Source organism: Diorhabda sublineata, chromosome 5 (assembly GCF_026230105.1).
Source record: "Diorhabda sublineata isolate icDioSubl1.1 chromosome 5, icDioSubl1.1, whole genome shotgun sequence".
Lineage (NCBI taxonomy): Eukaryota > Metazoa > Arthropoda > Insecta > Coleoptera > Chrysomelidae > Diorhabda > Diorhabda sublineata.
The window spans coordinates 16723422-16747951 of NC_079478.1; the positions used below are offsets into that span (position 1 = coordinate 16723422).

The 24530-nt window shown below is 30.4% G+C and overlaps 2 protein-coding genes across 2 annotated transcripts in view; one reads left to right on the forward strand and one right to left on the reverse strand.

Annotated features, from left to right (window-relative positions):
* Positions 1-340: 340 nt before the first annotated feature.
* LOC130443743 (larval cuticle protein A2B-like) lies at positions 341-10044 on the reverse strand. Its single transcript, XM_056778520.1, has 3 exons — positions 10008-10044; positions 1783-2038; positions 341-570 (listed from the first exon to the last, which is right to left on the reverse strand). The coding sequence occupies exons 1-3, from the start codon at positions 10017-10019 to the stop codon at positions 407-409; spliced, it is 432 nt and encodes a 143-aa protein (XP_056634498.1). The 5' UTR covers positions 10020-10044; the 3' UTR covers positions 341-406.
* A 9068-nt stretch (positions 10045-19112) lies between these two features.
* The window catches only part of LOC130444764 (octopamine receptor beta-2R-like), a 208267-nt gene continuing 202849 nt past the window's right edge, over positions 19113-24530 (forward strand). The window contains exon 1 of the mRNA XM_056780048.1: positions 19113-19336. The gene's annotated coding sequence lies outside the window, so the exon portion shown is untranslated. The remainder of the gene's footprint in view (positions 19337-24530) is intronic.

Below are 24530 nucleotides of genomic sequence, written 5' to 3' on the forward strand. Positions count from 1 at the left end.
ACTAAATACTTACAATTTATGATATTTTTTTTCAGAATATTTCTTTATGGCATACGGTTTCCTTGGTATGTACAACGATCGAAAAATCTACATATCTCCTAAACTATCAATTTTATCGAGTTAAACAAAGAGTACCTTTTTGTTAAAAAAATTTTTATATCATAGCAATATTTTCACGTCATCTACTCATACCCGAATTTTTGGCATCAAGTTCCGGAACACTCTGTATTTTGCTAGATGGAATATTTAAGTTTCTGTTATATTTTTCATCAGACTTACAATGTTTACGTTTTATGCTAATGATACAATTTATAACTACATAAAATAACTTTATTTACTCATTTCATAAGAAGCTATAAAAACCAGATCATTTTTATTTCTATAAGTGCTGTAATCATTTGCAGACTTAATGTGGTCGGACGGCTATGGTTCTTTGTACGACAGCATTGAAACCATTAAATGGATCTGAAGCATAATCTACTGTTCTTCTTGTACCATCTGGATCTGTTAAACTGTATTGGCCTCTAACTACATCACCGCTTCGTGTTTCATGCTGGCTTTTCGAGTCACCTAGAAGAAATAGAAATAGTCCCAATGAAGTTATTTTGAAACTTTGTTTTACAAATATTACGTTATTTGGTAGTGAAGATCATGTGGAAACCCATAAAAATAGGAAATTGAAGCTGAAAACAGATTTGACTGTTAAGGAAAATACTTTTACAGTACGAGGAACTGTTAAAAATGAAAAAACTATGATGGTAAGCAAAAGAGCTTGTAAAGGAAGACAAAAAATCAGTACTTTACGGGAAATATGGAAATCTGTCTTGAATAAATTCAAATTATGACTATCTTCGAAGAAAAAAATCAAATGATGATCAGCTTCGAATAATAAAATCAAAATTGTAATAATCAAGCTATGATTTGTAATAAACTAGAATTTGGGAGTCAAAATACTAAAAAGTTTTTCATCGTGGCTGAATGGATTTGCGAAATGGAGTACATTGACTAAATGGACTATCATCCTCCAGGTAATTATAAGCTATTTTCTTCAACCCATTACATTGCTTTTTCTTCTAACTTTTGAGATCTGCCATGCTATGACTTATAGACAGTTTGACCTACTATAGTTTAACGTGGCTTTATCTTTTGCTTTAAGTTTTTATTTATACATGTCACTCAAGGAAGTGAGTAGCTTTCCTTCGAACAGTTCTCCTTTTCTTTAGCTTGTTATTATTTTAGCAAATATATCAATAATTTTTTAACAAAAGTGTTAAATGTAAATTATTAGTGTTCTAATTAATGAGTTATCTATATCAAAATTAAAATTCCATATACTATGAATAAAAATTGATTGATTACTGTAGATTGCTGTAGAGTTAAATTTTATACATCCCCAACGTGATTTCTTTTCCCAAGAAAAAATATCTGCGATACACACTTTCTTTAATGAAACTGGCAGTGTTATTAAAACCCATAATAATGGTCTTCCTCATCGAATACAGTTTTCATAAACTTTTATCCAATAATCTAATAAATAAAAATTCTTTCTTTTTTCATCATATCTTAGTGCTTCGGCGTTACTACTCCTACCATATTTTAACCTCTCTTGTTTTCTTTTTCCTCTAGTTTATCATATATATATATATATATATATATATATATATATATATATATATATTATATATATATATATATATATATATATATATATATATATATATATATAATATATATATATCAATCCTTTTCATAGATCTTTTAGTAATGGTGATATGTACTCACCTGTACTTTGATCATTTACCGAATAAGCATAACTATACTGAGGATTTGGATCGTATGGCTCCACGCGAGTTTGTACCACTGGTACATTCACCGACGCTATCGTTGCCGGTTGAACTACTGCCGCTGTCCGTTGAATAATTGGATTTGGCTGAACTACTTGGGTGACTACTGCTGTTGGATGTTGTTGGTAGGCAGCATAGTTTAATGGATTTGTGGCCGTACATGCCGCTATTAGAAAGCTAGTAATAAATACTTCCTAAAAAATAATGATGATTAATTTGAAAAATTCCTTGACTATTACATTCAGGAAAAGTACATTCTAATTCCGTAGAAAACTTTTATTTGCCGATTCTCCGAGAGGTAGTCATTCACATAAAGTCTCACTGTGACGTCAACTATAAATTCTTTGATGGAACAGAAAGTTTGAGAGCAATAAATTCTTAAAGAACTTTATTGATGTCTCCGGAGAAATTTTATTCATTTATTTTATTTTATCTGTTATTTCCGTCGAGATTACATTTATATAATTTCTTTTTGCTCAATTAATTATTCGATATTGAAACAATCAAGTTCCTAGCCCAAGTTGTAGATGATATAAATTTATTTGATTTCTTATTTCTTTCTTCTTTTGATATGTTCCAGCTTATAAATGTTCTTGATTCTAGGTCTCTTCTGTTTTAAAATTAGTTTTTTTTTAATAATTTTTGAAAGATGAAAATTGACCGTTCGACTTCTGTTTAAGTCTTTATATAGGTTTATTTTCCAAATGATACAACTATCTATTACAGAATCAACTATTCTGATAAGAGAAATAGAAAATGACTTAAAAAACATAACAGTTGGAATAAGTGAAGTAATTCCTATTAATATTTCACGAAAATTGAAAGAAAAATGTAGAGAAAGAACTTAATCACTTTTTAATAAATGCAAAGAGAAAAATATTAAGAAAATTAATAACCTAATATTAAAACAAAAACCTATTGCTAAAAATACGGATGAAATAAAATAAAAATGAATCGAAAATTTAACTGATACTGTCATACCAAATGAAGTGAAAGAAGTTTTATCTTTAGGTCACAATTTTGCACAAAATATTTCTAGTGAGAAAGAATTACCTATGACAAATATCTTATGTAATATTGAATGCAATACCAATTATATAAATAACAAAACTCAAAATAAAATAAGATCTGATGCTTATAATATTATCATTAATTCCAAATATAAATTAGAGATAAATAGAAATCACAAGCTGCACAAGCCTGACATTCCCCTTCAAGCGATTGTTTCAAGTATTCAAATATCTCTCACCCCATTGAATAATTATTTGAAAAATATTTTGAAAAAATTTTATATCAAAACAAATACTATATCAAAAATACATGGGGTTTCAAAGAAAAAATTAAAAGTTCACGAATATGTATTTATTTCGTTAGATGTGGTATCTTTATATACAAATATTTCCATTGTGAACAATATTTTAATAAAAAATATGACAAAATTAAAGAATGTACGGAAATACCTCGAAACAAATTTATTAAAGCTATAGAACTCACACTTACAACGACACACTTCAAATATGAAAATAAAATATACAAACAAATTGATGGTTGTACTATGAAAGCTTCCATTTCAAGTGTTACAGCACAAATAGTAATGGAAGATCTTTAGAAAACTGTCCTAAGCAAATTTGATACAAATATTCCATTCTTTTTCAGATATGTAAATGATTGCATTACTGCCGTACCAACGAATAAAATTTAAAACATGAATAAAAAATTCAATTTTTATCATAAAAAACTTCAATTCACAATCGAAACCGAACAAAATAATAAAATTTTCTTGTTGTCACATTAAACAGTATGGTGCAAATGAAAGAAATAAATTCGTTATTTCGTACGCCGGCGACTTTAAGGAAAAATCCCGAAACCCGTCGATTTTTGTTTTTAAACAAGCTATTCATAAGGATACCTTTCTATTTTTGACGTCATCTATATGAGCGTGATGACGTCATCGCTAAAATTTTTAAATGGAAATGTGGGTGCTGTAATACATTATTTGAAAGGTCTTTTAAATACCTATTCAGTCATATCAATATGTACAATAATTGATTTGCGTATTGTCATAAATATTATTTATGAAATTTCAACAGATTTCTTAATAAAATGTATTAAGTATTGGTATGAAGTATTTATTGACATAAAAAAATAAATTTTGTAAGGGCGTCACTGGTAGTGAAATTTCTTATCTACCTACTTTTTACCTTTTTTAAAAATCTAGTTACCTTATCAACATTAACAATAACACTTGGACATAATTAACTTTCTGTCAAATGATTGAAATTATTATTGTATTAGACGAATTCAAAAAGTCTTTGTATCTATCAACATGAAGATCACTGAAACGCAAAGAATTGAAATTCTAATAATGATTGGTTGTGGAGATAAAGCACGTACGCAGAAAGAAGTATGTACGTTATTTGATAATAAATACCCCAACCGAGAACAAATTTCACAATCCACTATAAGCAAAATTGAGAAGAAAATCAGAGAAACGGGTCATGTCAAAGACCTCCCTAAAGATAGTAGAAAACCATTATCAGAAAACAAACAACTAGATGTTCTGTTAGCCTTTCAAGATATTCCCCATACCAGTTCACGGCAAGTAGCATTAGATAATGGCATGGACCATTCAACAGTTCCTAGAAAGCTGAAGAAGGAAAAGCGACATCCCTACAAAGTAAGTTTAGTACAAGAGCTTATTGAAGATGATTTTGATAGACGAATTGAGTTTTTTGAAATTTTAATGGAACAAAATAACAGAGATCCGATATTTTTAAAAAAGGCTCTTTTCTAGGATGAAGCTACGTTTCTACTAAACGGACATGTCAATCATCAAACTTATCGGTACTGGGCTACAGAAAATCCACACTGGATGCAAGAGTACCGTACTCAATACCCAGAGAAAGTTAATGTTTGGGCGGAAATAATAGATAATAGGATTATTGGGCCATATTTAACAGGTCCTCGTAATTTAGAATTTCTTCAAAACTTCTTGTTACCTGAATTGAACCGGCTGTTTCCAAACAGAAATGATTTGTGGCTGCAGCAAGATGGTGCGCCTCCACACTATGCTGTATTGGTGCCCAACTATTTGAACAACGTCTTTCCAAATCGGTGGATAGGTCGAAAAGGAACAATAGAATGGCCGCCTAGGTCATCTGATTTTACTCCTCTTGATTTCTTTTTATGGGGATACTTGAAAAGTAAAGTGTACCAAACTAGACCACAAAATATCAATGAACTCAAAGAAAGGATACGTATTGAGATTGCACAAATAACTCCGGAAGTTATAGAGAAGGTTCGAGAAGAGTTCGGGGCACGTCTTTCTCATTGTATTTTAGCTGAAGGTAAATAATTTGAGCATTTAATTTAGGTTTCGTTGTATTTAATGAGTAATACATATTAAATATTTATTGTAATCATAAAATTTTGTTAATTTTTTAAACAAATACAGAAATTAATTACTGTACATAATGATATGGCTGAATAGGTATTTAAAAGACCTTTCAAATAATGTATTACAACACCCAGATTTCCATTTAAAAATTTTAGCGAAGACGTCACCACGCTCGCATAGATGACGTCAAAAATAAAAAGGTATTCTTGCGAATAGCCCGTTTTAGAAAAAAAATCCAAGGGGTTCAGGATTTCTCCTTAAAGTCGTCGATTTACGAAATAACGAATTTATTCCTTTCATTTGCACCATACTGTATAAAATTAACATGGTCCTCAAAATATTTATACTTCAATTCATGACATCCTATGTCACAAAAAAGATCAGTGATAATAAGTTTGACTGATAGATCTATCCAACTATCAGATTCTGAATATAGATGCTTAGCTATTCAAAAAGCAAAAATTGCATAGAAAGGAAATAATTAAATGATACACAACATATTCAAGAAAAGGATAAATAGATATTACGATCAATTAAAAGCAAAACAGAAACGAAATATCAGAACAGAAAATATTTTCCCTCACCATATGTACATGGACTTTTCCAGCAACTATCGAATTATTTCAATAAATATGATATTAGTATAATTTATAAAGGACATAATAAACAAAAAAAGTAATATCATATATCCAGTGCCTTGTACTAATTGTGACATTCTACATAGAGCAAACCATCCAGTATCTAGAAAATAGACTAAAAGGTCATCAATATAAATAAAACGGCAATAACGAATCATGAGATATCAAAAAAACATAAATTTAATTATAAAGATTCAAAAATTCTTCACAAAAAAGAGAATTTTTAGAAATAGTTCACATTCATAAGAACGAAAAAGCTATAAATGGTAAAAAAGATCTAAATAATTTGAGTAAAATTTATAGCTCTATTTTCTAAATTCTAATAAAACAACAAATCATTTAATTAATCACTGCTACATTTTTGAAATGTAAGGATTAACGAAAAAATAAATTTCTATTATGATTTTATTTTTATTTTGATGTTCATGATATAGGTGCAATTACAATATAAATTTTTAAGTTAGGTGTTCAAAGGTGGCCGTTAAAATTTTATGATGATCTGATATTTCGTTCATAATTTATAGTAATATTAGTGTTTTGATTTCACTAAAAGTCGCATTTTTAAGATATAAATACTGTAAACGATAACCATAATTGAGAGTTCAATAATCATCATGATATAGTTAAGAACACAATAGTCAGTTAAGCGCGGTAGTTTCGCTGAAGCAGTCTCACACGTTAGCCGAATTTGCCGAATACATAAAGTAGCCGTTTTAGTTTCAATACTTTTCTGCCAAAAAATGAAAACCGTTGTCCGCGAAGTTTGCTTAAAATTAGCAAATTAATTGTAGAATATTTTTAAAAACCAGAAACAAAGAAAACGTCGTAGAGAGTGGATGTTACGTAGAAATAAATGGGGTGCTATTGACACTATATCAAAAGAATTGGTTTGGGGAGACTTGGAAAGTTATAAAAATCATTTAAATGAACGAAGAAAAAATTGAAGAGCTACTGCAGAAAGTCGCAGGGAAAATGAAAAAAAAAAGGATACTATGAGTGAGACTTTGCTTTCACATTTAAAACTTTTTTAAAGTTTAAACTTTTTTAAAAATTTTTACGATCATTTAATGTGTTTTAAGTTTTTTACCATATTGAGGAGCACTATCAGTGTGAAACTCGAGTGATTTATCACATATTTGAGGGAATGCACACGAATTTTTTTAATGAAGGTCATTACTTGATTAAAGTGAACACTGTTAAGATGTTGTTAGGTTGTAGTTAGAAAGAAACGTTAACATTACATTAATATGTTCCGAGGATTATAGTAAAAAGTAGCTTCAGTGCAGGATTCAACTATTCAAAAGTAGAGGGTATTTTGGATTTGTTTGAAATTAGTTATTAAAATTTGCTATCATTAGAGAAAGGAATGGTTTTTTTATGTTGAATTTTGAAATTTTTTTATTTGATTTTTTGGGTCACTATCAAACAGTCTCTCGGTTACTCGGACACAAACGGATGCTGCAAATAATCTGAATATGCTCCAAAGTCTCATTTCGAGGATGCTTAATAGATTCCAGGAAACTGGAACTGTTACCGATAGACGAAGAAATGGAAGGTCCAGAGTAACGTCCGCAAAATCCTCATAATACCCGCAGAATCCTGGGAAGAAGACTTTTTAATGCTAGAGGTATTTGTGTCTCGATATTAACAATGAAGAGAAAAATCAGTAATGTTAATTTAAGATCCAGGCGACTTTTGAGAAGGGTACCATTGTTATAAGAGCATAGGTAACAAATATTAGCTCAACCATTGGAACACTAAGACTGGTGTAATAAATAGAAAGACCCTAACTTTACACATGGTCTTTTTTCAGATAGTGGACGAGGAAGAATATGGATAAATCCATTGACGTCTTGGCATCACCTACCTGTTAAAGAAATTCATTCCTTTCGAGAAGGGATAATAATGATCTGAGTAGGAAGTTGTTGTAATGGCTGTATTGAGTTGATTGTATTGCTTGGAAACATCACAGAACATGTATATAAGTATCTAGTGGTGGCTAACACACTGCTATAATTTTTTACCGCTATACGCGCTCAGCTCATTTTGATTGATGCGATACAACATCAGGCTGCAGTAGTTTTAGGGGGAATAACAAATAAAAGTTGTCTCGATCTACCGTTTTCACCCAGATCCCATAGAGCATGGGATCAGTATCAAACCACATTGAAAAAGGATTACACTATTTTTACAGGAAGTGATATATTTATGTGAAGAGTTTGTTAGTGCTTCTATTAAAAAATAAAAACGTTTGAAAATGAGTGAAATTTGATGATGAATTTCACAACATACAGAGAAATTTGTGCTATTCACAGCGAGTATGATATAACCATTCATACATTACTGTTCCGGAAGAACATTGACGTAAATGCAAAAATATGTCATATGGGAAAAAGTCCATAGATGATATAAGAAATACATCCCACACAAAGGGGAACAAGAACATAACTGTAGTTCCACTCACAACCGCCGTAGGGTATTTGCGACGAAATATCAGCTGCTGTTACCTACGTTCAATGAAACAAATGAAATAACGCTTTTTATTTCTTCATTTATATTTATACAGCGACACAAATTTTATAATATCGCTGAATGGACTAACAGATGAAAGTTTGTGCTGCCTTCTGTAACAAGAATTCTACATGCTCTTTACTGCAAATTATTTTTTAAATCTCCTGTAAAACTGAAGTTTTCGCATTTACGTCATTTTGATCACAAAGGTCTGATTGATATCTCGTAAGGTGATGCTGTGTGGGACTATGAAGAAATTGTATACTATAAAATTCTGACTATCAACAATTGAACAGTTTACAGAAAGAAATTTAGAAAAAGCACCCGTAGTAAATCAGTAGAAAGAACGTTGTATTTCATTTATTTTTCTGTAAAGTGCCTTTTATGTGGCAATTATGAGAAAATTCTATTGTGAAAAGTTATTTAGAATTTAATCTAAGCCTGTATACTAAATTTCGTAATCAGTTGTGAACTATATCAATTATTTTTATTGTATATGCGACTTCATTGTAGTGATATTTTCCTTTATGAAAAATAGATGATTTACTTACATCAAGCGGCGGCAAGTTCTCTTTATGCGGATTTTCCTCAATCTCTAAAAGTAGATCTAACTATTTTTCTTCATTAAATTGAATATTTCTACCTGGTTTTTCAATATTTTTTACATATTTCGCTGACTATAAACTGCGAAACGTGTTGACTATGATATTTTTTATTAAAAATTTCACAAACCTTTTGAGCTCTTGTTTTATTACCACAACATCATAATTAGAATGTCTATCCTTTGAGTCTCGGACAAATGAGCCATAATTAAATTTAATACGTGCACAAATATTATACTGACGCCTTTTAGTAACTTTAAATACCTAAATAACAGCAACCAATCAATTATTTATTTGGCTCTTTGACTAAATATTTTAATATCTTCAAAGCTTTTTTCCTGTTGTTTAGCAGAACAGATACGAAAATACCTAATTATTTCTGATTCTGATATTGCTGATTTCAAAGTTAGGATAACGGAAGAAATTAACAAAATAAGCCCTGTGGTTATACAAAATTTTGTACGAGAGTTCCAAAATCGCCTCGGTTATTGTCAAGAAGTGAATGTTGGTAATTTTGAGTATTTAATCATTGAAAAATACATTCTAAATATTATGAGACATTATTCTACGTAAAGTTTTGTGATATAGACATTATCAGAATTTTACGTTTAAAAAATTAATTTTCTCAGTTATGATTGCATCAACTTTAAAAAACTTTATATTGCTAAACAGAAAACTAAAATTATAACGCTAAAATTGAATTTAATCCATACATATGGACCGCATTGTATACTGTTAATAAGAACGTATAATATTTATGTTAGTTTCCCTTTTACACATTTATAATTCACTAAACGAACTGAATGTGCGGTACTGGATGCGTACCGGAAATTAATATTCCAACCGGAAACCTGTATAATTATGTAAACAAATATTTTTTTTGGTTATAAGTAAAATCTGTTTTGTTAGACCCACGTGAATTTTCGCTCTCATTTATCATATTAAAACGTTTTTTAAGCCGCAACTGAAGCTGACGTTATGAGTTAAGGTTAATTTAAAAATATAAAATGTTTACCTTGCAAATCATGTTTAATTTGAAGTCGAATAACCAACTGATAATTAACAGAACCTCTAGTCTCGTTATATATACTGAAATTATGTATTTTGATATCCCTGTGCCTTTCACATACGGTTCAGTTATATACAACTTTATTCGGATTTCAGAATAATTATCTAAGTATGACACAATTATTTTAAAGTGGACAATTGGTTTACCAGTATATAGGGTTCGAGTTACTATTGAAATGGTATATTCGTTTCAATTTATGAAGAGGGTGGCTTCAACATAGATTCCTTAATATTGTGAATCATGTATAGTCTCTTTTTATGTAAGAGAAAGTAAATCCAATTTCTAATTCAAAACTTGAAACAGTTATTGTAATTATTACAGAATAATCTAGATATTTTCATAAATTAACAGTAGCTAATACATGGAACATGCTGCATTATTTTATTACTCTCTCATTCATAAAAATAATCTATAATAACTGTTTCTCGAACATCTTTCATAGAATAATTTTCTTCTTATTTATTTAAACAGTTTTCAATAATAATTATATACACGGCGTATCTTACATAATTTATTTATATATTAATTATTCACTAACATTTACACACTGAACTATTCTCTAGTACTTAACATACTATACTATTCACTAATACCTAATTTAATTAAATAAATTGTTTTTTTTACTTTTGGCTATCACAATGTGTTCACTGTGACATCAAATTGTTCATTGACAATGTCCGGCTGCTAAAGACTCGTTTTATATACTTTATTTAATCACATTCTAGAATCTTAGATTACTTGCAAATCTCTAATTTTCTGTAAACAAATAGAAAAGCGGTCTTAGAATCGTTTCCATAAAAACAGCCACAAAAATCTTGTAAAAAAATCACAAAAAATTTAATATAAATACAAATGGCCGATAAGGAACTTACCCTCACAAACATATTCGAACAGGACCGGTTTGATGGTCTATATCATTGAACGAGTTCCTGAAAATTGGCTAATGTTGAGATTATTCAGTTTCTAGTTTTTCCGTCACTATAACTTTAATGAAGAAATAAAAGAAGAAAAATTATAATGGCTGTCTATATAATCTACGTGAAGTGAAGGAAAAAAGGTAATAGTAGAAGAGAAAAGAGTTTGGAACAAAGATGCAGGAGGATGTTAGAAAAGTAATCAACTGGGTTTCAGAAAGTACAAAACTAAAAAAAAACAGTCAAATTATACAAAATACGAAGTGTAATTATTGAACATAATGAAACAAAATTTTATTTATTGTGCTTCAAAGTTTTGCCCCACTTATCACAAAGTTGAATCCATGACTGGAAGGATTCTCAACATTCGTATTATCTGTATTTATATCTAGAAGATTAAGTTCTTATAAACCCTGCGCCTCAACTTTGTACGCCTCTATAGACGTGTGATTTCGTAACATTATGAATTTCTAGGTCACGTACAATACATGAATCTCCATCGATCGATAAAATATATTGATTTTCTCTTCTCCTTATACTAAACAATATATTTTGACAGGGTTTTGAAGGACGTAAGTAACAATTACCAAAAAATTATCCTTGACGACGGGTTGTACGTTAATTTACCACCTTTGGAGTTATATATGCCATATAAAATGTGTACCTCATTTACTTGAACACAGTATATTCATTAAATATAGGAAATATCGTTAAACTTTAATACAACCAACAACGGCAAACTAACAATTATTTATAAAAATTTAATGAGGTATTGATATGCCAATACATTGCTCAATTTTTCGGATAGTAGCGACGATATGTAATATTTGCTGCTTCTCCTACATCCATTTGGCAGTTAAAGAAATTAATAATTTTACTTTCTCTTAATTTTTGATAATAAACTATCAGCTTGACGTTCTTGATAACAATGCTTATGATAAAAGCGTGTCATTTTTGTTGCTTATCATTGTCCCTAAGTACTTAAAGGTAATTTATCTTTATTGTTTCTTGTTTATGAATTTCCTTCTTCCTTTCAATTTCCATATATTTTTGTTATTATCCCTTTGTGATTATCGTGAAAGAAGACAAAAATTTTTATTTCAATAAAAAAAATAAAACAAGTTCATTTCATCCCCATAACTTCAATGGTTCATTGGTATGAGAAATAATTTATATAGTATTATAATTATACGAAATTTGGAAAAGAGTGGCTCATATGAAATTAGCTGTGGTGATTGTAACCGAAAGTATATTGGGCAGACTAAGAGATCCGTTATTGTCCGGTTTAAAGAGCACATAGCTCATTTGAAATATGCATGGACAGGTAAATCAAGTTTTGCCTATCACCAGTTATAATCATGACATAAAGATTAATAATGTGAAATTTTTATAAAATGTACCTAATAACAAATTGTTGGATGCATATAAAAGTAATGAAATTGCTAAATGTAAGAGTATCTAAAATAAGGACAAAGGTTCAATTCTTCACAGCCCACATTATAGTTTAGTAGTCAAGGAATTAATGTGAAGACTGCCGCCAAGGAGTTTTTTCCCGCTGGATTTAATTTTCGCGGGAGAAAGTTTATTGGTGGGAACATTTAGTATAAAACTGGTAATTCGAGTGGCTAGATTTTAGTTTACCTTCAGTCTCTGATATTACTAATTTTTCCAGAAATTCAAACTTAATCACCACTGTGATGCTAAAGGTCTAATCTCTATGAATTATTTAGAAAACGGAAAATCGAAAAGTTGCAGGTATTACGCGGATTTCTTTAATAGTTTGAATGTAGATCTTAAGAAAAACTAATCGCATTTGTTGTAGAACAGCTTTTTGTTCTACTGCGAGAATTCCTCTTCTTCAGAAACTTATGAATGTGTGGAGAGTCAAAAGGAGATTATGCTGTAATTTTTTTACAGCGTATAGTAATGTTTTCATTGAAATGTCATTCTTTTTTCTAAGCGATCTATTAGTATTACAATTTTTTTTTCACTTTTTTCTTTGTTGTTGTTCGTTGTTTGTGAGCGAATCCGGTATCTCGCACTCAACTTTGAGGTACTTATACACCTAAAATTATTTTGAAACTTATGACACTTTCTTAAAATTCATATATCTTTTATTTCTAATATCCTAATTTAATTTAAAAAGGTCATTTCAGCCACAATAATCAATTAAAATAAACACTTGACATTTAGCCTTTTATAGTTGTTACTTGGATGTCATTCTTTTTTACTGAATTCATTCAATTTTTTTTGACTAAGAAAACGAAGCGAAGCAGACTGATAATTTTTATAAGGAATGCACAATTAAATTTTATGTAATTGCATACTTATTACCTGATATTTTAGTTGGGATAGAATATTGATTCTTTGAATAATGATTCCATTTGTTCTATGACCCGAATTCTGTTTAATGATACAAACTAATTAATAATTTTGTTAACACCGTAAATCTTGGATTTAATTCGTTTAACTGACACATTGAAACAAAATAGAGAGCATAACTTTTCAGATGTTGAAAACAAAAATTCTCTAATATGAAATATGTCTTCCATATGAAGAATAAGAGATCATTTCCTCCCCATAACTCCAATGGTTCATTTATATGAGAAATAATTTATCAGTGATGATTTTTTTGTGTCATAAATTTTTCGCCTACATATTTTATAGAATCAAAAAGCGATATGTGATAAATACTCTCGCTTTCCATGACGGAATATGAATTAAAGCTTTGGTGGATTACTATGACGCTCTAAATTTACGGTTTAGTATAATCATGCTGAGGAAATTCTAATACTCATAAAAAGGAAATGATGAATGAATGAATTTTTCAGAAAACGGAAAAATGAAAAGTTGCAGGTATTACGCGTATTTCTTTGAACGTTTTAATGGAAATCTTAAGAAAAAATTGATCGTATTTGTTGTAGAACAGCTTTTTGTTCTACTATGAGAATTCGCCTTCTTCAGAAACTTATGAATGTGTGAAGAGTTAAAAGAAGATTATGCAGCAATTTTTGTATTTTACTAGTAAAATAATGAACGCTCATTATTGTACTAGTAACAAAATAATGAGAAACTGTCATTTGATTTTTATTTAATTTGATGTTTGTCAGTTTTGAAAAGTGTATTGTAAAAATGTCTCAAGAAAAAGAATTATTTTTACGCTTGAAGAAAAAATAGTATATGTCACTCAGAACAGAAGACCCATTATATGTTTAGCCCAGTTTGCACAGAATCTGGGCTCAACGATAATGATACATTTCTACTCCAAGTAACATATGTACTAGTTCTCACTTTCTTCGTTGTTTGTTTGGTTGTGAGCGAATCGCATACAGCTTTGAGGTACTTAAACACCTAAAATTATTTTGAAACTTAAAAAACCTACTTAAAATTCATAATATTCTATTTTAATTTAAAAAGCTCACTTTAGCCTCAATAATTAATTAAAATAAACACTATGTATATCACGTTAAAATGAATATTTTTTCACAAACTCATATTGGGTCTTGACATTGAGCCTTTTATACTTGTTATTTTGATGTCTTTCTTTTCTACTTAATTCAATCAATTTTTTTACTACGAAAACGAAACAAAGCAGACTGATAATTTTTATATAGAATGCACAATTAAGTTGTATGGAATTGCATACTTATTAGCTGATATTTCAGTTGGGATAGTAGATTGATTCTTTGAATAATGATTCTATTTGTATTGTGACCCGAATTCTGTTTAATAATATTCATCAATAATTTTTTTAACAACGCAAATCGCGGATTTAGCTGGCATATTGAAATAAAATAGAGAACATAACTTTTCAAATGTCGATATTCATATCCATGAGTATTCTGATTTTTAGTTATTCTAATTTCCAGTAAATATGAGAAACGAAACTTCTTTAATATGAAGTATGGTAACCTGGATGTAGAAAAATACAAATGAAACCCATCGACTTATTAAAGGTCATGGACCCGTCTTACCTATTTGTTCACTAGTAGTTCCGAGGTGCCAAAATTAGAAAGAGAGGTAGAGATAGAGCTAAAGAGGGCAAAAAGCCATGCTATTATGTAGAATATAAATAGGATAATTAGCAGACCTGATCAAATATTGGATTGAAATGACACTTTTTTGAACATTCTAGAGTGAATACTAATTAATACTTAATATTCGTCGGTAGCGAAATTTAATTACTTTCAATGTATTAATAAGTGATAAATAAATAAAATAATAGGGGTAATTCAACGAACTATTAGTCAAATAGTTAAAAATGGAAACAAATTGTTCGAGAATTATATTCTCAAACCAATGAATGATCATTCGATTTTAGAATCGGTGATCTTTCAAAAATGATTAATAAATTTACGACTACCTGATCTCAAAAAAAAAAGAAAAAAAAAAGAGTGTGAGATGTCAGTGCATTTAAAAATGAAAAGTTAAATTAATTTCTCTTGATGAATTAACATAGTTCTTTTATTCAATTTACGTTTCAAGTGTTATTTACTGTATTTGGGCGCAGGACAAGTTTTGTGTTTAACATTTTGTGTAGTGTAGTCATATTTTATTATAACTTTTTATCCTGAAAGTGTCTCAATTTATATCGACAGAAGTCAATAAGGCACCAACTACTGTAGTTTTACGACCTAAAGTAGTTGCTAAATAAAAGATTATTCATAGTGGCGTATGTCTTTTAGCCTTATACTAAAATACCGTTTTGTGCTACCAAAAATCAGCAACTGCTACAGTCTAAGTGCTGTACAGTTAACAAGTACGTGCAGCGCTCCTCACGCTTAGATATAAATAGGCGTGTGGGTAAAGTGGTTGAAGAACACGGTCATTTTCCAACCACAAATCATAAAATACTTATACAATATAATAATAATAATATTTATTAACTATGTACAGTTTGGAACCTGAATAAGCAAAATTTACCACTCTTGTTCTAAAAATAAGGGATTATTGGTATTTGCTTAGGACAGTACATAAGATGTAATAAAATGGCATATGTTTAAATGGAATGTAAAAACCCCGAATCATAAATAATAATAGAAATGGTTGATAAGACTTAAAGAAATTTAAAGTACAATGAAGAGACAAGATAACAAGAAATTCTTATATTTCATATTTACTTTATAAGGGGTTGGTAACAACAATAATAAAACTCATTTGCCTTAACGATAATGAGTTTATAGTTAATAAACAATAATAGTCTATATATATGATACTTAAATCTGATACTGAAATTAAAAACAGAACTTTTACTGCTTTCAAAACCCTATTCCTATGTATAAGGTTGGCAACTAAGTACTTTCGCTTTTTACTGATAGAGAGCTTTATTTTTTGAATAACTGTAATCTAATGTAAGCACTGTTCTTTGCCGTTTGTCACGTGATAGTGGTCACATTGATGTAACTTTAGAAGCACGTAGTGCGTCATTATTATTAATTGGGTTAATTTTAAATGAACTGCAGAAACGAACATTTTCGGCATATTTTACTCTTTTTGTCGTAAAGGAAAGCTGCTGCGGCTCGCAAAGATATATGTGAAGTTTATACTGCTGATTGCTTAAGAGAGCGCACGAGTCAGAATTGGTATAAGAAATTCCGTTGTGGAGATTTTTCCCTCAACGTTCTGGTCGGCCTACTGAAGTTGATGATGACGAAATTATTGTCATACTTGAAGAGGATTGCAATATAACTGTTCAAGGGGTTGCGAAGAGGCTACATGAGTCGTACACAACAATTGAAAAACACTTAAAACGTCTTGGGCTAGTTAAAGTTAAATTACTTTAACCCAAAGAATCAACGTTTGCGATATGCACCTTAAACGAAATGAAGCCGACCCTTTCTTGAAACGAATCATCACTGGTGATGAAAAAAGGATCCTATACAATAAGATAGTTCGACAACGATCATCGAGCCAACACGATGAACCAAAAAAACCACATCGAAAGCTGAAAAACAACAAAAGAAGCTCATGCTGTCCGTGGAACTTGAATGAGAAATTATGCTACATCCCCCATATAGCGTTGATATGGAACATGATTACCATTTACTTCGAAGTTTGCAGAATTCTTTGAATAATCAAACTTTCACGAATGACGATGACATTCAATCGCACCTGGTTCAGTTTTTTACTGATAAGGACCAGAAATTTTATGAGCGCGGAATAATGAAGCTAAAAGAAACATGACAAAAGGTCAATGAGCAAAATGGAAAATATTTAATTGATTCAAATCGATTATTTGTGAAATAAAGTGTTTCATTTTGTACTACAAAACACTGAAATTACTTTTTCGCCAACCAATACATTAACTTCACTTCATTGTAGTCTTTTTTGGTGAAGTGTTTAAAGTATTAATTTATATTGGGAGAAAAAAATTAATACTGATATTAACATCCTTAATTGAGAAATTTTAATTCCAATTCTGTATCTTTCTTGCTTCTAGCCGCACCATACATAAACCACAAACTTGATGAAAAAATATTTCTCAAAAAATCACTTAAAATGTTGCTATAATCATTACCACCCCAAAATAGAATGACTGTCAGGTAGTAAGAAACTAACCGATAAATAGTCAAATTAAATTAAAATTGGAGTACATTGATCATATTATTTTTTCTAATTAGGCACCGTTGTTATGGACAGTATTATTGGGACATTAATCCATTTGTTCTCTGAAGATAAAGATTTCACAAAAAAGTTAATGGATTCAATGAAATAGAAGTTCAAATGAGAGGCATTTTAAATTGATTTCTAATATAAACTCAAAAATTCAGGCGTAAAGTTGTATTTATCTTTAAGTATAACTGAAGTTAGTAATAGTCGAAAATTTTGGCACAAACAACAGATATTCTCAGACTTTTTAACTAAAGTATGTGTATAATCTCTAATGAAAATATGTGGAAATCATAGATACTACTTAGAGTATCTTAGCTCAAATGTGCTCAACTACTTGCTAACATTGATTGTCTGCAAGACGTTACTTTTGAAGGAAATTGCAAAGAAACAACTATAATTCTATGTCCCTTTTGAAAAATTGAGCATCTGCGATGTGCTGAATAAGTTACGCTTACTGTATATTACCCTTTTGATTAAATCAAGATCCTCTCAACCAAGTCACAGACCGAACAGTCTATACTTGGACAATCGCAGCATGAGCTCTCATCGCAATACTGGCGTCTATAGCTATTGTAATGGTTTTCTTATTTACTTATTCACTGTCTCTTACGTTTTTAATTTATTTTAATACTTTACACTACACTAACTTATAATATAATTCACTTCTCACTTAACTAACTTGAATAATTTATTTAAATTCTCCGAGTACTTTGCTAATTGGCTCACGTTCACGACGAATATCTATTATAAACTAAACTTGACAGCGCTACATAAACTCCTGATATATCCCAAAATAATTCTCCAAATATCTAGAAAAAAGAAGAAACAAAACCAACAAATAAATAAAAAGATAAACCGCTTGCTATAAAATGTTATATAAAAACAAAGATCAAACGAATTCCGGGTATTTCATCAAAGGCACCGCCTTCGCCGAACTTTGGGATTCTACTATATCCAAGCAGGACCAGCTTCAGGGCAGAGATGAGTTCGTAATAATATTAAGACAATTCTGTTGGTTGGAATAATTGATGCTCTTGGAATAAAGGAAATAAAAACAGACCAAAAGTGGAAGCATATGGAAACAAAATGTATTCTTGGTTCTTTCAGAATACAGAACGGAAAAGATTACATAATATATAAGAGAATGATTAATGAAGAATCCATTAAATAAACAAAACTTTGCAATCGAATAAATTTCTATCAAATTGACGTTAAAAATCTAATAATTTATGTTGTCATTCAAAACATTTTTGATATATCGTATATCCTCAATTTAACTGTGTATCAAGAATAGTTGCTAACATTTATTGACTGCAAGAAATTACTTTTGAGAGAATATGCAAATGCACAACTATAATTATATAATCTTATTGAAAGATTCAAAATGAATGTAATAAATAAAATTATTGTGAATCTTGCAAATTAAATTTAAATTTTTAACTTTTATCATTTGAAAATTGTCCCTAAAAAATTTCTACCTCCATAAAACTAAAAACACGTTGAGCATCTGCGCTGTTTTCGAAGTGAAATGAAATACGTTCTTTGACGCTGAGCGTCGTTGTTCGTCGACGTCTTGCTACCGTACTGAATAGTCGATTGTAGCACCGCGACTCTTGACGTAAAAATATTTGTAAAAGCGTGCGCTATTCAAAACTTTGAAAAAGTTTAGTTTCAATATTTGTATAAAGTTCAATGAATAATATTATTGATATATTGTGAGGTTCAATTCATTGTTCAAAGGAGTTTGAGGTAAGTTTATTTTTTATTAAATATTTCGCCAAAGCAATATGTATAAATATATGAATTTTCCTAAACTGATTGTCTCGAAATTGTCGGTCAATATTACAATTTCAAATTTTTTGAAGAGTTGGAGCAGTTTGATATACATGTTTGAACATTTATAAAAGTAGTGAGAAAATAAATTGAAATTGTTCTGCACAGATTCTCTCAAAGTTTCAAACTTCCCTCAACTACTTAACAAAATATGAAACTTATCGGTATTGAAGTGTATGAAATTTTTTGTGTCATAGTTTTTATTTCTAACATTCCAATTTGAATTCATTTCAAATGGTTCAAACTCAAAAAAAAAACAAAGCCACTTGAGGGATTATTCACAATAACATAAAGTATAAAAGTGGTGGAAATAAAGTTTATTAAGTTAGACATACAAAAAGTATATACACGAATAATTTTAGAAGGGTGAAACGAACTAGAATTTTCCGTGTGCAATATTACGTTGTATTTAGAATAAAACCAGAAAAAAATTACTTCTGACTTAAAATAAGAGCTGTTATCGATAAATTCATCGATTGCATGAAAAATTTTCGTCAATTTCGTGAAACATAACTAATCTGCAAATATTATAATTTTACAGTACCTTGAAAAAGTAACGTAATAGCTTAATAGCTATTGAATAAAAAAGTTTCATTTAAAATACAATAATTATTTATAAGTCTAATAGTTATGAAGATATGGTACAAGTGTATAGAACTATTGTGTTCATAATCAATATTCAAAATGTTCGAATTTTATATGATTGTAAATTGTTTTAGGGAGTCGTTTTAGCTTTACAGCCACCTATAGCTGAAAGATATTTTGTACAAGACTTTACATCTTATTTCTCTGCTTTCAAAATACATAGACTTCTCCCACAGGAGGCTATTTTTTGGGGTTCTTGTGTCCTACTTCTCTAGGTGTTGGTACTACTCCTTAAAGGTACTTACGCCTTTTGTGCAGGACATTCCCAGAGTATATGCCTGCTCGTAGATTCTGTCGTTGTCATATTCTGCTATGCTTTTCTTTTTAAGGTGGTATTTGACGGGATAGTGACCTGTCAGAAGACCGACCACCAGTTTTATTTCGTTTCTGGTCATCACGGAAGAGTTCTTCACTCTTCTTAGCTAATATGGTTATGAATTTTTTGGACTGTGTTATGCCTTGAGTATTCCCCCATTAAAACTTCATCCGATTTTTTAGCCATTCGTTCCATTCATTATCGATGTGGAATCTCGTGAGGCCACAGTAGGGTTCTGGTCCAAGGTATAGAGTCGTTACCCCTTTTTTGGCAAAGCTGTCTGCTTCTTCACTGCCTGATATATCCGGGTGGCTTGGAATCAGCATGAAGACTACTTTGTTTTTGTTTTTTGTTAGCTAGTGCTTTTAGAGTTTGTTTACACTCCCACACCAGTTTGGATTTGTACCCAATAGCTTTCAGGACCTTTAAGACCGCTTGGCTATCTGAGAGAATGTGCTTTTTAGAGATCCAAACACTACTGAGAATATTTGTTTATTGTTAGCAACTCTATCTGAAAAATGGTGATTGATGATCCTAGAAGTATGGAGAGTTTAAATTTTGGTCCAGAAAGGCCCAGTCCAGATCCATGCGCTACCCTGTAACCGTTTCTGTACTAGAGAAATACATTTCGAACTTGCGGATTTTTTTCGTATGTTGTCCGCCAAAATAATTTCTATATTTTTAGTGTCAGATTTAGTATTCTTCTCCATTTTAATTGGTTTTAACTTTAGGATTAGAAAAAGATTGTAGATAAACAGTTATTTTATAACAAATAATAAGGTCTGGTCAGTTCACTCACTAATAAGCTAACGAGAATATTGAAAAAACATCGGTGATTAGCCTGACTAATATCAAGATCCAAGTAGATCGAGTATTTTATACCTGAACCAGTACAGCATGGGCATTAGTTAACTAAACCTCAGCTACCAAATATGGGCATAGGTCACATCGGCGCGACAGTCACTTTTAACGTTAGGTGGTCTTATCCCATGACTTGGGATAGGTCAGATATCGGGATCATATAAATTTTTAGAAAAATATGGAACTAGACTATAAAACCATGTACCTAACAACTTTTTATTTCAGACGTTATGTAGATATAGAGAAATAATACAAAAAATTAATTAATGAATTACGAAATTTCAATTCAAATTGTTATAATCAAAGTTTTTGTAGCCCTACCCAATTAATTCCACAAAACCCAGCCTTGAGCATTCTTGTACAAGTTAACTGAATCAGTAATAAATTGATGCTTTTGTTTATAATTCAATTTTTTTATTATAACAGAAATTTGGAGACCATTTACTTTCATATAATTTCAATTTGTACATCTTTCAAAACATTTAATTATTTAGACATATCTGGAGGGTGAACTCTAAAATTGTGAATTAAAGCTAGTATAAAAAGGTTACAAGCAGATGTTCTATAATTGTAAATTTGACCATTTACTTTCATATAATTTCAATTTGTACATCTTTCAAAACATTTAATTATTTAGACATATCTGGAGGGTGAACTCTAAAATTGTGAACTGAAGCTAGTATAAAAAGGTTACAAGCAGATGTTCTATAATTGTAAATTTGACATTCCTTTTTCAAAGAAATGATAATATGGACAAAATAAAGAAAACACTACTTAGTTCCAATTCAACGTTTTCATTAGCGACATGTTTGTTTCTACTATTAAACTCCAAAACAACAGACTTTGATTGGTCCACACAAATTGATGCTTTGCAAATTCTTATTTAAAGCTACTTACTGTTTTTCTATCTTCACAACTTCACAAAACGTGTAACTGTTATTATTATTTTCGACGCCCATTCAACATAAATTTCATGATGCATATACCAACAATTCCTTTAACACAATATGCAAAATGGATCAACATTACATCTTTGTTCCGTAATAAGTATGCCTCGCTAATCTTGAAGAAGCGCCCAACTGACCTATGCTACTTGAGGATTCGTTAAATAGCCGATTAGAAAATGTACATGGCGCATAGATAAACAATATCTCTAAATTATCAACAAAATCTTAAAATCCCCACTCTAAACTTAAGATCCAGTCAACCAAGTCCCAAACCGAAAAGTCTATGTCTGTGAAGCTGGAATTTTTGGAAATTTTGATGATACTCATACTGAACACACTACTTACATTATCACTACACCAACACTCACAATTACACTGTCTGACGCGCGATTCAATAACCAAGTTATCGTTTTCAAAGAATGACGCAGAATTAAAACAAAACAAAAACTGTTTTATACTAAATTTTTACACCAATAAACCTTTTTCTGCTAAAAATAATTTCAGCGGGAATACCTCCTTGGAGGGAATTTTTATATTTATTCCTAACTACTGAACTATAGAGGTGGCTGTAAGAAATAAGGCCTTTGCCTCTTTTAAGCTGTTCTTATAATTAGGAATTTCAATGCTTTAAAATTCATCAAACAATTTTTATTGGATACATTTTTTAACAATTTTATATTATTAACATTTAATTAGTGATTATAACTACCAGCGTGATCGGCAATACTCGATTTTACGGTTCGTCCATATTTTAAATGAGCTATGTGCTCTTTAAACCAGACAATAACGGATCTCATAGTTTGCCCAATATACGTCCCTTCACAATCACTAGAGCTAATTTCATATATGCCACACACACAATTTATACGCAAAATTCGTAAGCACGCTTCTCCAATTTTAGAAAAATCATCGCTCTGTATCCACCTAGAAACAGGGATACCGATCTTTACATACCTACTCCACATTCAGAATTAGTTAATGGCTCAATATTTTACAATACAAAAGAATGCAGAGTCATTTGCCAATTAAAATCAAATCTATAACCTTTTCCACGCATTTCGCAATAATTTGAAGGCATTTTTATTGGAAAGTGGCTCCTACCCTACGACTTTTATTCTAATAATAATATTCAAGTTAGAGCATGTTGCGCACTGGTTTAATGTTGTTATTGATTTTTAATACAAATTATTATTTATTTTAGGATTGCCGAATAGTTAGTTTTATTATCTCTCTTAATTTTGAACAATATATATGTTACCGGCAATGTGTATAATTCAGGTATTGTATATAATCCCTAGGTAATGTGTACAATCCCTGGGGCATCCAGGCAATGTATGAAATATCATGAATATCATTGTCCATTTCATACTTTACCTAGGTATTGTATACAATTCCTAGGGATTGTACAGAATACCTGCTGGTTCGCCGGTAATGTGTAAAATAAATAAATCTTAAGACTAAACTAATGTTAGGTAAGCCGGTTAATATCAATAAATCTTAACAGACTTACTTATCAAATAGCGGACAAATAAAACATGTTGTATTTACTTGAAATAAACTTTTTATCAACTTTAAAATCACAAAAAAATAACAGGAAACTTAAAATTCTTCTTGTTTGTAACATAACATTACAAGTATCTTTTAACATAATATAAGTAATTTTGTAATTGAACTCCACAAACAAAACAATTCTCTTTATAACAATTAGTAGGTCTAATAGGCATTCACAATTTTAAGTAAAAGTAGGTTTTATTTATTCTTACACGACAAACTATTATGGCACTTTGAAGAGCACAGAGCCTTACTTTTGACACAGAAACATTTTTTAGAGTCACAGTTTTTTTGCAGCTACATTTCACAAAGCCCTGTCCTGTCCCCGTAGATTGAAAAGTCGCAACTGTACGGAGTGTCGTTTCCAGATTGGGGACGTCTTCTTCTTGCAGTAATTTCTGATGGCAAACAGTGAACTGTTGTCTTGAATACAATGTCTTGACAACGCCTTGCTTTGTGCCTAGTTGATATAGATCGTCATCAGTTTTGTGTAATACTACAGCCAGTATATTGCGAACATCACTACGACCTCTATCGACTTCCGGAACAGGAATGCGTACATTCCCTCCCAACGATACGGGAGGGAATTTTTTTTCAGAAGTTTTAAGCATTTTCTGAGCTTGTACTATCAAATTATTTTTGGCTCTGATGCGGTTTTCTATCGAAAAGGCGTTTTTTGAGCATAAAGGACAAGCAACTTTGGATCCAAAACCTTCTGCAATATTTTCTTCCGGAGCAGCACAAATAGTATGAATAGGCCTATTGCACATTCTGCACGAATGACCACCTG